The sequence below is a fragment of the Lissotriton helveticus genome, chromosome 4_1, assembly GCF_964261635.1.
Source record: "Lissotriton helveticus chromosome 4_1, aLisHel1.1, whole genome shotgun sequence".
NCBI lineage: Eukaryota > Metazoa > Chordata > Amphibia > Caudata > Salamandridae > Lissotriton > Lissotriton helveticus.
Genome location: NC_136063.1, coordinates 166,818,268 through 166,830,756, shown reverse-complemented (window position 1 = coordinate 166,830,756; position 12,489 = coordinate 166,818,268). Strand labels below are relative to the sequence as shown.

Sequence of the window (12,489 nt, the reverse complement as noted above, 5' to 3'; positions counted from 1 at the left end):
GGAGTAGTCACCCTGCATCCGCAGGCACCATCGCAAGAACACTGCGGTCTGCTGTAAGTCCTTCCTCCGGAATCCGACTGCCCAGCTCGACGAGAACCGGCTTCCCTGGCACCTCTACCCACCTCTACAGCCCAGCTGAGAACCGTGGGTGCAACGAGACCTCGAGGGACCGGCCATCTGCAAGACTGCCCGACTTCTGCACAGCAAGCCCGGCGAGTAAATTCCTGGTGAGTGCTTTTGGGGTCCGAGAAGCCCCGACCCTGAGCAGCTCCAGCACCGAAGTGCAGCCTCCCAGCATCTCCACGATCTGCGTGGGGCCCTTCTGCTTTTTGCTGCTCACCGCGTTGTTTGGCTACTAGCCCGCTGGCTTGTGGCCTTCTGAACGACGCCCGACGACATCACTGCTGCTGGTCTGGTTGCTCCAGACTGGCCCTTGCTCCCTTCCCGAAGAGGAGCACCCCGGACCCTCCTGGTCCACTCCAGACGCCATTTTGAGTCCACCGCGTGGGCTTGAATTAGCCAAGGCTTGTTGCCCAATCCTGGGTACTCCGACGCCGACAGCTTCATCCATCGTGGGACAGCTCGCCTCTCCATCCTGGTCGCCGACAACGCCTCCTGGTCCGTGAGATCTGCAGAGCACAGCGTCGCCCACTCACCTAGTCGAGGTGACTACCATCCGGTGCCCTCCTGGTGCCCACTGACTACTGGCTAGTAGTCACGAACTTGGTCCCCTCTGCTTTCAGGTGTCATCTATCTTCGAGATCCAGGCTTGGATCACTTCGAACTCTCTTCACTGGTCGCCTGCCAGCATCTTCCTTCCAGGCTCCTGGTCCGTCAACGAGGATTCCCGACGTCTTTTGAGACCTATGCAGCTGCAGCCCCTGGGCTAGGTAACTTCGGCACTTCGGTGTCCCAGCATAGCCTCACTATCCAAGGGTCAGGATCCACTGTCGTTTTCTCCCTACCAGGTCGGGTTCGCCCGTGAACACTAACTTTACCTTTACTAGCTTCCATAGACTTTGTCCCGCATCCCGCGTGAGAGTGCACACTCTGCACCCGAGTCCCCTAGGCCTCCTAGAAGTAATCTAACGATTCCCTAGTCAAGTCCTAGCGATTCCAAAGCCTATTAGTACTGTACTTACCTGCTAGTAATTTCGCATTCCACTTTTAGAGTATATGGTTTTTCGTGCCCCTCGGGCATTTGTATATACTGTGCTAACTTAAGTATTTTCGTAAGAGTTTTTGTTGTGTGCCTAGCACCCTGTCCTCATAAAGAGTACAGGGTTGTTGTGATTCTAATAAATACACTGTTTATTTTCATAACACTTGTGTGGTGTCCTTTCACTGGGTGTTCAAGGGGTAATGTGATGGTAAAACAGCTGGCTTAACACGCCCTCTAGAGTCTTAGCCTTAGACTGCTCGTATCCATGCTACTAGGATAGCTGGTCTATAAGGTTGACTTACAACCAATCATCAATAAGGGTTGTTTGGACTGATATATAGTGATCACTAGAATAGTGAGCACTGCACATCAGGCCAACTTCTCACAATTATCAACTTCATAAAAAATCTTTTGCTCTGAAATCTTCAATTCCTGCAGTGTCTGATGTTGCTGCCAAGATTCTTCAAAAGGTCCTTCTGCAGCCATTCTACAACCCCCTCTTATGTTTTTTATTGTAAAAAGCATGGCTTAGATTGGTGTGTATAACAGGTAGTGCACCAGTTCCTGACCAGAAGGACTGGACAGACCTTTAGAGCTGCCAGAGAAAAAGCTCTATTACAGTTTCTGGTTTCAAATGTTAGCTGTACAAAAAGTTGGCATGGCCGCTAACATTGTGCCCGTCACTATGCATTATTGCTTATTGCAGCATTCATACAATTTTTTCTCTGTGGTGCCAATTTTAAGGGTTTTATTAGTGGAATTAACCCCATCAGTATCATAGATTGCTTGTTAAGTCCTCTTTGGATCACTTTCTACTGCGTCCCAGATGTGTGTACTCGGTGGTTCCTTCTTTGTTCCTCTTGGTCCAAAAATGGCATTGAAAACGTAGAAAAGTGCTTCTAGGGTACAGACTACTCACGGAGTGCCTCCTTCTGCACTCCGTGAGTAGTCTGTACCCTCTGTAGGTTTTGATTTTTGTCCCCCTCCCCCCCTGTTGAATCAGCCTAGGCCATGCAATGCAAGTCTGCATTGATGCGATGTCTTTGCTGGTGGTGTAGTAATGTTCTCCATGTTTGTTTGCAGTTGTTGAAGATCTGCAGTTGGCGTTCTCGAAGCTTGAGGTTCGTCTCACAGCACTTGAGAAATCCCCAGTCTCTCGCCAGCCCGCCGCAGCCCTTCCATCTGTGGCACCCACCACTAATGCCCTGGTGAGTTCCTGAAATGTTCAGCCTGGCTCATCCCTTGAAGGATACTTGCCCACATTGATAATACTGTGTGACATCTTTATTTTTTATAGTGTCAATCCAGGATATGAACTTTTCGCTTTGTAGCATTGTAACATTTTGAATAAGACGCCAAATTCTTTGTGTTCATGTTTCCACTTTACCTGGTACAGGTCGAGCCCATTTCCTTATGACTTAATTAGCCTAACCTTTATGAGCTATCCCATCAGAGCTTTGCCTTTCTATCGGTAGAGCGTCACAGCATGGCCAAATAAGATCACAATTTCTGCCGTATAAAATAGGGTTATGTGAGAAGTTCATAATTTCCTGTTGATAGGACATATTGACGCTTTCTGAAGTCTACAGATGTATATATTTTTTAAATATTTCAGCCTTCTGCTCCAGTGAAGAAAGTCGAAGTCTCTGCTGCTCCTGAAGAAGACGATGATAACGACATTGACCTCTTTGGCAGTGATGATGAAGAAGATGAAGAGGCTGAGCGAATCCGAGAAGAGAGGCTGCGCCAGTACGCTGAGAAAAAGTCCAAGAAACCAGGCATTATTGCAAAGTCCTCTATCCTCCTCGACGTCAAACCGGTAAGATTGCAGCCCCTGTTCTTTGCTGTTTGCCTGCCAGTTTTGTAGCATTGTCTGTTCCCTTTGTGTAGTTGAGACACTTGGGTTAGTCGGCTGATTCTGCTGTCACTATGAAATCTTCCTATGCAGCTGTGGCAGGGAGGGCAGACCCTGCAAAGAGTGTTAAGCTACCTTGGGTTCTAAAACCTTTGGCTGATGATAATATCCTGGTGAGCCTCACAGGTGTCCCCTGGTCCGCATGTGATTTTCTGCATTTCTCCTCTGCCACCAGGCATGATATCAGGATATTGATGTAATGCTCCTTAGATGGCCAGATTTAACCCCTCTTACCTCTGTCTTGTGGGTGTCACAAGGCGGCAGTTGTCTGTCATTTACTACTAATGGGCTCTTTTGATGACTTTATATAACCTCTATACTATAATGAAGTATGTCCTTCCAGTGCTACACGAGTTTGTATGTGTTTCGCGGGCACCATGCTGCTTGCTAAGTGTGTTTTTTTTCTTTCCTTGTCTTAAGTGGGATGATGAAACGGACATGGCGAAGCTGGAGGAGTGCGTGAGGACGGTTCAGATGGACGGCCTGCTATGGGGCTCCTCCAAACTGGTTCCTGTTGGTTACGGCATTAAGAAGCTCCAGATCCAGTGTGTGGTGGAGGACGACAAGGTTGGAACAGACATCCTGGAGGAGGAAATCACCAAGTTTGAAGATTACGTAAGTGCCCAGGCAGCCTCCGAATTGGTTCCAGAATACAAGCTTTTAATGAAATGCAGCCAGGAAGGCCATTTGCAGTCTCAGCCAGATTGTTTTGTTTTAGATGAGCAGAAAGCCGTTCTCCAAGGTGAATATTCATGTCAAGGTGTTAATTATGTACCACCGTGGTCCTAGGTGTACATCATTTTCTATAATCTTTATAAGCCTTTTGCTATGTTTTACGGATTCAAAGTCGTAACAAAAGGTATTGACGCCACCTGTTAATGAAAATATGCCATACAGTTATCCGGTTAAAGCGGATATATTTGGTAACTTTAAAAAATGTTTAACTTGCATGTGACGTGGCGTGCATCACAGAACAATAACACTGCGTGCCAGTACAAGGCGCTCACCAGGTTAACTAAAATAAACTATTTGCATAAACTAATTGCAGCACGTAAGGAAGCATAATTAAAAATAAATTCGAGGCATTGCTAGTTATCCAGTATTTGGGTGTCTTTCATAGATTCACATGCCTGAATCATTCCCCGTCGTCGAGACGGGAGCCTCCGGTATATAAAAAAGTAATGTCCTAGAGACATACATAGAGAGAATAGGCCTAAAGGTCTCACCTTAGTAGCCTATCCACGTCCTTTTGTAGGAAGGACCAAACAGAGCAGGCCCCAAGGGTCCCACCTTGGTGGCCTATCTGGGTCCTTTTGTAAAAAGGACCAAATAAAGTGAAACAGCCAATCAGCTACTACCTCCTTCTAGAACCTTCCTGTCAGGAGCCCAAGTCTCTCAGATTTTCTACCGCACGTTGTGCTAGGGAGTCTCCACCTGAGCTCTCCTCAGGAAACTTATTTTCTTCATAAAAACGAATTATTAATCTTTTCAGAGCATGTCTGAAGGTCAGAAGAAAGGTCTGTTCAGGGCCTGTTCTTCCTGCAGCAAGAAGAGGCTTCACATCGACGATAAACATGATAGATGTTTATATTGTCTTTACCCTCACCACCAGGCCAAGGAATGCAAAATCTGCCGGACCTTCTCTAACAAGACCCTCAAGGACCGGGAAGGTCGACTTCTGTTGTGGCTCAACAGGCTCAAGACCAAGACTGCTGACTTGGCATCAGAAGGTGAGAGTGGGTCCGGAGCGTCCCAATTTTCTTTGAAGAGGCCAAGGGTTTCTTCCCCTAGCCCCACAGACACCCCTCCTATGAAGACTTCTAAAAAGTCCTCAGAGGGCAAGCCATCTGTGTCTGTCAAGGACCCGCCTGTCTCCAGGAAGGTGCCACTGGTCCTGGCGACGACGACGACATCTACGGTGCTTTCGGCACAGAAAACTGTCTCGACGTCGACGACGACAGTGTCGACGACGACGGCGTCGTCGGCCTACTCCTCGACCACGAGGATGACGCCTTCGTCGTCGTCGAGCAGACCTACGTCGTCGACCATTCCGGTCACTCCGTCGACGACGACGACAACATCGTCGATGACGAGACCATCGTCGAAGTCATCGACGACGACGACCCCGTCGACGAAGTCGGCACCGTCGACGAAACTAACCTCGTCGACGAAGATCATCCCGTCGACGATGGGAAAACCGTCGACGGCGAGTGCACCGTCGACGATGGGGACCTTACCGTCGACGAAGCTGCTGTCGATGAAGACATCGTCGTCACAACCACCGTCGACGACGACGACGAACTTCTCGTCGACGAAAATGCCTGCCAAGGCACCGTCGACTCCAGCATTGCCATCTACAGGACCATGGAAGGAGTCTGCACTCCTATCCCATGCTATGGATGCCTTTCCACCGCAAGTGAGCCACGTCATGGTAAAAATCACTAAAAAGCCAATTACGCCGAGTCAGACGTCACCAGGCAGGATACAACTACCACCTGCCTGTATACTACAAGGTCAGGAGTCGGACGAGGACTCCTTTACGCAAGCTACTAGCCCGTCGGATCTAGTGCTGAAATGTCAAACCACAGATGAGGAGCCGGAAGAGGAGGTAGACCTTCCTGAACAACAGGTCCACCCTCCGCCTCAGTCTCAGGTTACTCCTATGGTGTGCCTTCCGGCTTCTATAGTCTCGGACCTGCAATACCTTATTAAGGATTATAAGGAAAGGTTCCCGGAGAAGCATTCCGCGCCAACACCAGCACAGGCGCCAACACCTTCTTCTCGCCATAGACCCACTCCTCTGGTCATTCCACAGACACAGGTGCCCATTCAAACTGTTTCCTCATCTGAGGAAGAAGAACGAGAACAAGAGGAAGGGGAAGTGGATGACGACCAATCGGACCCTGACGCTGATCAAGACTATGTGGCACACTCTCCAGCCTCTCCAGCTCCACAGACTTCGGAGTCTCCACCTGCAGACATCGGTGGCTTTCACAACATCATGGAGCGGGCTGCCAAGAGATTCCACATGTCCATGGAATCTCAGGAGACAGAATGTTTCCTTTATGACTTTAAGGAACCCACAAAGAAAATTTCAAGGTCGATACCAATTATTGAATACATCTGGAAGCAGGGCAAGCAAATCATGCAATCACCCGCTTCTGTACAGGTGGTGGTGCCCAGGCTTGATAAGAAATATAAAGCCACATCAACGGCGCCGGTATGCCTGACTGGTCACCCCAAACCAGATTCCGTAGTGACTCAGGCGGCGCAGAAGAACTCAAGGAATCCGGCCTCGCCTTTATCGACACCACCGGATAAAGAGGGTAAAAAACTGGATGCCGTGGGCAAACGGTTTACGACCACATCAGCTATGACTGTTAAAGTGGCTAATTCTATTGCTCTACTTGGCCGTTATAATCGCCAACTATGGGCGGACATTGCGCCCTATCTGTCAAATCTGCCGGAAGATGTCAGAGAAGAGGCACATTCACTTCTTTTGGAGGGACAAACCTCTGCCTCAGAAATTATCGACTGTGCTATTGATGCCGCCATGACTGGCTTTCGGCAACTGGCGGGAGCTGCAGTCCTGAGGCGACAGGGCTGGCTCAAGGCCACCACTTTCCGCCAGGAGGTGCAAACCAGGATCTTGGACATGCCTTACGATGGCCAGCATCTGTTTGGTGAACAAATTGATACGGCCCTTACCACCATTAAAAAGGACACAGATACCGCCAAGGCTTTGGGTACTCTACAATTTCGGTCCCAGTCCTTTCGTGGCCAAAGGGGAAGAGGACAGTCTTCATACAAAGGTTCCTTTCAGAATCGGTCTTCGTACTCGTATTCACAGTCCAAGCCGCAATTTCAACAGCGACAACCCCAACAGGGAAGGCAGTCTTCCTATGGCAGATCCAATTACAAAGGAAAGGGACAAAAACGGCCTGCTGGCAACAGACAATGACTTGTCTCCCTGGCTAGCCCCTCCACCACTACATTCTTTAAGACTTGGAGGGAAACTAACATACTTCCTACGAAATTGGCAATCCATAACGACGGATCGTTGGGTTCTCCAACTCATTCGTTTTGGACATTCCCTAGAATTCACCTCTACTCCCCCAACAACACCTCCGTGCCACCGTTCGCACAGGCACCTGCGATTACTTCTTCAGGAAATAACTTCTATGTTGCAGAAGGGAGCGATAGAGAAAGTTCCACGGGCCCACATGAATCAAGGTTTCTACTCCCACTTCTTCCTAATCCACCAAAAAGGAAAGAAGTGGAGACCGATCCTGGATCTCAGGGCACTCAACGTGTTCCTAAAGAAACAATCGTTCCGTATGGTGACTTTGCAAGAAATCCTGGGTCTTCTGGAGGAAGGGGACTACATGACGTCTTTAGACCTTCAGGACGCCTACTACCATATACCTATTCTCAAAGGACACAGAAAGTTCCTCAGGTTTGCGGTGGCAGGACACCACTACCAATTTCGTGTCCTTCCATTCGGTCTCAAATCGGCCCCGAGGATATTTACGAAATGCCTGTCTCCAGTGGCAGCGTTCCTTCGTCAGCAAGGCCACCAGGTTTTTCCATACCTAGACGACTGGTTGGTGAAGGCACCGACGGAGGCCGGCGCAGCCTCATCCTCCAGCGCCTGTCTGGATATTTTCCACCGCCTGGGACTGACCCTCAACGCCGCAAAGTCGGTTCTGGAACCCAACAGAGTCATCACGTTCCTTGGAGCAACTCTGGATACGGAGCGGGTCAGAGCTTTCCCCTCTCGGGAGAGAAAGAACAAACTCATCTCCTTAGCCAAGGCAGTGGCTTCGAGGAAGACTCTCCCAGTCCGCACGTTCAAGTCCCTTCTTGGGATGATGTCTTCATGCATACTGCTCATTCCGCACTGCCGTCTGAAAATGCGTCCTCTTCAGGAAGCACTAACAAGACAATGGACGCAAGCCACAGGTTCTTTCGAGGACCGCATACGAGTCACTCGACCCATTATCAACCATTTGCAATGGTGGATGTCACTCCGCCATCTGTCGAAGGGTTTGCCATTCCTACTCCCAGCGGAGCCGCATGTAATAACTACGGATGCGTCACTGGAAGGCTGGGGGGCAGTCCTCCAGGAACTACAAATCAATGGGAAATGGACGACACAAGAAACAAAACTGCATATCAATCTGTTGGAATTACGAGCAGTTTTCCTAGCTCTCCAATCGTTTCTCCCACGCATTCGTCAATCCCCGGTGCTCGTCAGGACGGACAACACCACGACGATGCATTACCTGAACAAACAGGGGGGGACACGTTCGATCTCATTATCAAGAGAATCGCAAAGAATTTGGAATTGGCTTCTACAACACAGCATAGAATTAAAAGCGGAGTATGTCCCGGGCAAGGACAACGTTTTGGCGGACGCACTGAGCAGAGAGACGTCTCCTTCCCACGAATGGGAATTGGACATGGAGGTGCTGAACCATATCTTCAAGGAGTGGGGCACTCCCGCCATAGACCTCTTTGCCACCAGAGAGAACGCCAAATGCCCAAGCTTCGCAAGCAGGCATCACCACTCAGGAACCCTCGGGAATGCATTTTCCATCGCATGGCGCAACGTCTTTGCGTACGCCTTTCCGCCATTCCCACTAATACCCAGGGTCCTCAGAAAGATGAAATCGGAACCCTGCACTCTGATCCTCATTGCTCCAGCCTGGCCGAGGCAGCACTGGTTCACGGAACTTCATCGCCTATCTGCCCGGCCTCCTCTTCGCCTGAAGCAGTTTCCGGCCCTGATCACGATGTCTCAAGGGCAGGTTCTCCACCCGAACCTGAGCTCTCTGAAATTGTCAGCCTGGCTCCTGAATACCGCGAGTTCAGCCACCTGAGCATCCCGCAGGATTGCAGAGATGTCCTTGCAAAAGCTAGAGCTGTCAGCACTAACAAAACATACTCACTAAAATGGAAGCGATTCTGTTCCTGGTGTGTGGATCATGGCTTGCATCCCTTCCATGCCACTCCACAACAGCTGCTGCCATACTTGTTACATCTTGCGCAATCAGGCCTTGCGCATACATCCATCAAAGTGCATCTTGCAGCAATTTCAAGGTTCACGAGAACGGCTACGGGCCCTTCTTTGTGGGCGGACAGACTCATCAAACAATTCCTGAAAGGTTTATATAGGTCCTTTCCACGACCGCGACCTGTTCCTCCATCGTGGCACCTGAATGTGGTTCTTCATCAACTAATGAAGCATCCCTTCGAACCCATCCATAAGGCAGACATCAAGTTCCTATCTTGGAAAACGGCCCTCCTCCTGGCACTAACCTCTGCTAGAAGGGTCAGTGAATTGCAGGCTCTATCTGTTCAGGATCCTTTCCTTCAATTTCGAGAGGACAGAGTAATTCTGAGGACTAACCCTCGTTTCATTCCAAAAGTCCCCTCGGACTTCCATCTTAACGAACCAGTGGTGCTTAGATCGTTCTTTCCGAATCCTACCACGGCAGCCGAAAGAACTCTACATTCTCTAGATCTGAAGAGGTGCCTTAAATTCTACATTGATAAGACACGACACTTTCGAAAGTCAACACAGCTCTTTATTGCCTTTAGTAGACCAAGACTGGGCATGCCCCTGACGAAGCAGAGCATCTCAAGATGGATCTCTTCTGCGATCACCTTTTGTCACGACAAGGCTGGGCGACCTTTAGACTCACGTGTTAAAGCTCATTCGACTAGAGCCATGTCCACATCGGCAGCGTTGTTCGCTGGAGTGCCGATATTGGACATTTGCAGAGCGGCGACGTGGAAGTCCCCGCACACCTTCACCAGGCACTACTGCCTGGATACTGAGCTGATGAAGGATGCAGCAGTGGGCCGAGCAGTGCTTCGCCATCTATTTCAGTAAGGTGAGCCCTACTACATCCCTCCATCCTTTACGGGTATGCACATTCTCTTATTGTATGTATATTGCATTGCATTTTGTGATTTATGGTCATGTGATATGCTTTATCTACATGCTTGTACCTGATGTTCACACAGAATGTGCTTTATGTATTGCTCGCTACTCTGATTCAGGCATGTGAATCTATGAAAGACACCCAAATACTGGATAAGAAATGCGTTACTTACCTGTAACTGCAGTTATCCAGTATTAGTGTCTTTCATAGATTCACATGCACCCTCCCGCCTCCCCTGGCAGGGCTCACCTTTCTCTCTAAGGAGTTTACGCCTTACTAGCTTGGTGCGTACGAAAATCTGAGAGACTTGGGCTCCTGACAGGAAGGTTCTAGAAGGAGGTAGTAGCTGATTGGCTGTTTCACTTTATTTGGTCCTTTTTACAAAAGGACCCAGATAGGCCACCAAGGTGGGACCCTTGGGGCCTGCTCTGTTTGGTCCTTCCTACAAAAGGACGTGGATAGGCTACTAAGGTGAGACCTTTAGGCCTATTCTCTCTATGTATGTCTCTAGGACATTACTTTTTTATATACCGGAGGCTCCCGTCTCGACGACGGGGAATGATTCAGGCATGTGAATCTATGAAAGACACTAATACTGGATAACTGCAGTTACAGGTAAGTAACGCATTTCTTCTGTGTATGAGGCTTGCCGGGTGCGGCAGATCGAGCTTGAGAACCCTAAGCACTTGCAGTACATATCTGCGCTGCCTTCAGGTGCTACGTTGGACTTGTATCGCCCACATCTCTCAAAGGCAGGAGAGAGCCATTTTCCAAAGCTCCCGATGTTTATGGCGGCCTTGTAGCATTTCATCCCACTTCTTGGATATCTGACATTTTCTCTGGGTTCTAACTTCCTCTCTACTAACGGCACTGCTCTCTGCTTCAGCCTTCTTTAAAGCGGACAGGCACCAAGCAGTAAATGTGGAGGATGATAGAGTTTTCCATATCCTTGTTCTGGCCTTCCTGGTGAGAGAAAAAGGCAGTGCCACGGAAATTTGCATCAGTTCTGTTCCTTTTAGTGTGTTTGAAAATGCCCAAAGTGTAAACCTCCAGGCATTTCAAGGGACATTGGCTTATGACATTAGCTCGACTTCGAGTGACTTCAGACCAGTAATCAGTCGGGGACAGCAACCCCCCAGCATGTGTTTTAAGATCAGTCAAGATGCGTCGGCACCTGGGAATATATTGGTTCGAGGCATGTGGGCTGCTGAATTCATATCTATAGCATAGATCGCCGCCTAGTGTTGGGTCCGGATGATTGCACATTGTTGTCCTGGAAGAGTCTTCAAAGTATCACGAGATAGGTGGCTCCTCCCCTGGACTACAGTGCGCATGGGCATCGACTCCATCCCCAGATTGTTTTTTTCCGCCATTGGGTTCGGATGCATATTTGATCACCCAAGTTCGGAATCAATAAACTTTCTTTTCGGCCCAAAGGCCTTTCCTATAGCGTCAGTATTGTCTTGCGTTCGGTGCCCAGCTCTGTTCCGGCTCAGTTCCTGAGTCGGACATCCAGAGGAGTCGCGTGGCTCTTCGGTGCTCGAGGCCCGGTCAACGCAGCCAGACTTATTCAACGACACATCGTGGAACGGAGCCCGTTCAAAAGATGCCCCGTGTGCAACTCGAAGTATCCCCACATCGATGTCCACCCGGTGTGCAACAAGTGCCTGTCGCCAGATCACGATGAAGCCAACTGTATGGCTTGTTCTCGTTTTCGCTCCAAGAAGATGATTCGACTTCGGCGCGTGGCACGCCAGGAGGCCCAGCAGAGGGCCCCTGACCCGGTGAACCTTTTCGAGGGGGAAGAAGTAGACGAGCAAGAACATCGAGAGCCGATTTCAACTCCAGCGGCAGAGATCGACTCCAACTACGACGCAGACGTCGAAATGCTAGACACAGAAGACGTCGTCGGCGAGGTAGGAGACGACAATGAGGCCTATGGGGCCATGGAAGATAGCTCAGGTGAAGAGCTATGCCCCGTTCGAACAATAACTAAGGCTCAGGTCGAGGGATCGCCACATGGCCTTACCCAAGATCTTGCACCTAGATCCACGGTCTCGCCTCCGGGCCCGGCTACGGACACTTCTACGGAGCAGCCATTGGTCAAATCGAAACCGAAAGTGAAAGCTTCGGTCTCGTCAAAACAGAAAGTGGTTGAGACGCCGTCGAAACCGAAAGCGTGTGTCGCCTTGGTCGGCTCCACGTCTTCACACCTGTCGGTGCAGTCGAAGCCAAAGAAGGTGGTCGAACCGGTGAAGTCGCTGAGCGTCGATCCGAAGACTGGGCCATCAAAACCGCTTGTCAAGGCCGCCGACCCGAGTCGGCGCCGAAGGCCGTCGACACTGACAGAGGACTCGGAGCTCCGAAAGCTGTCGATCCTGCACGTCGGCCCGAAAAGGCCAGAAGCACTGTCGCCCTCGAGTCTGCACATGGTGGTGGATCGGGAACTCCTGCCGGGTCGA

General features: G+C 49.9%; 1 protein-coding gene across 4 annotated transcripts in view; it reads left to right on the top strand.

Annotated features, from left to right (window-relative positions):
• Window positions 1-12,489, top strand: part of EEF1D (eukaryotic translation elongation factor 1 delta) — a 106,164-nt gene that overhangs the window by 77,043 nt on the left and 16,632 nt on the right. For all 4 annotated transcript variants that reach the window (XM_078686643.1, XM_078686642.1, XM_078686641.1 and 1 more), the window contains 3 exons: window positions 2,246-2,370; window positions 2,778-2,981; window positions 3,498-3,692. In XM_078686643.1, coding sequence (XP_078542769.1) covers window positions 2,246-2,370; window positions 2,778-2,981; window positions 3,498-3,692 — 524 coding nt within the window. The remainder of the gene's footprint in view (window positions 1-2,245; window positions 2,371-2,777; window positions 2,982-3,497; window positions 3,693-12,489) is intronic.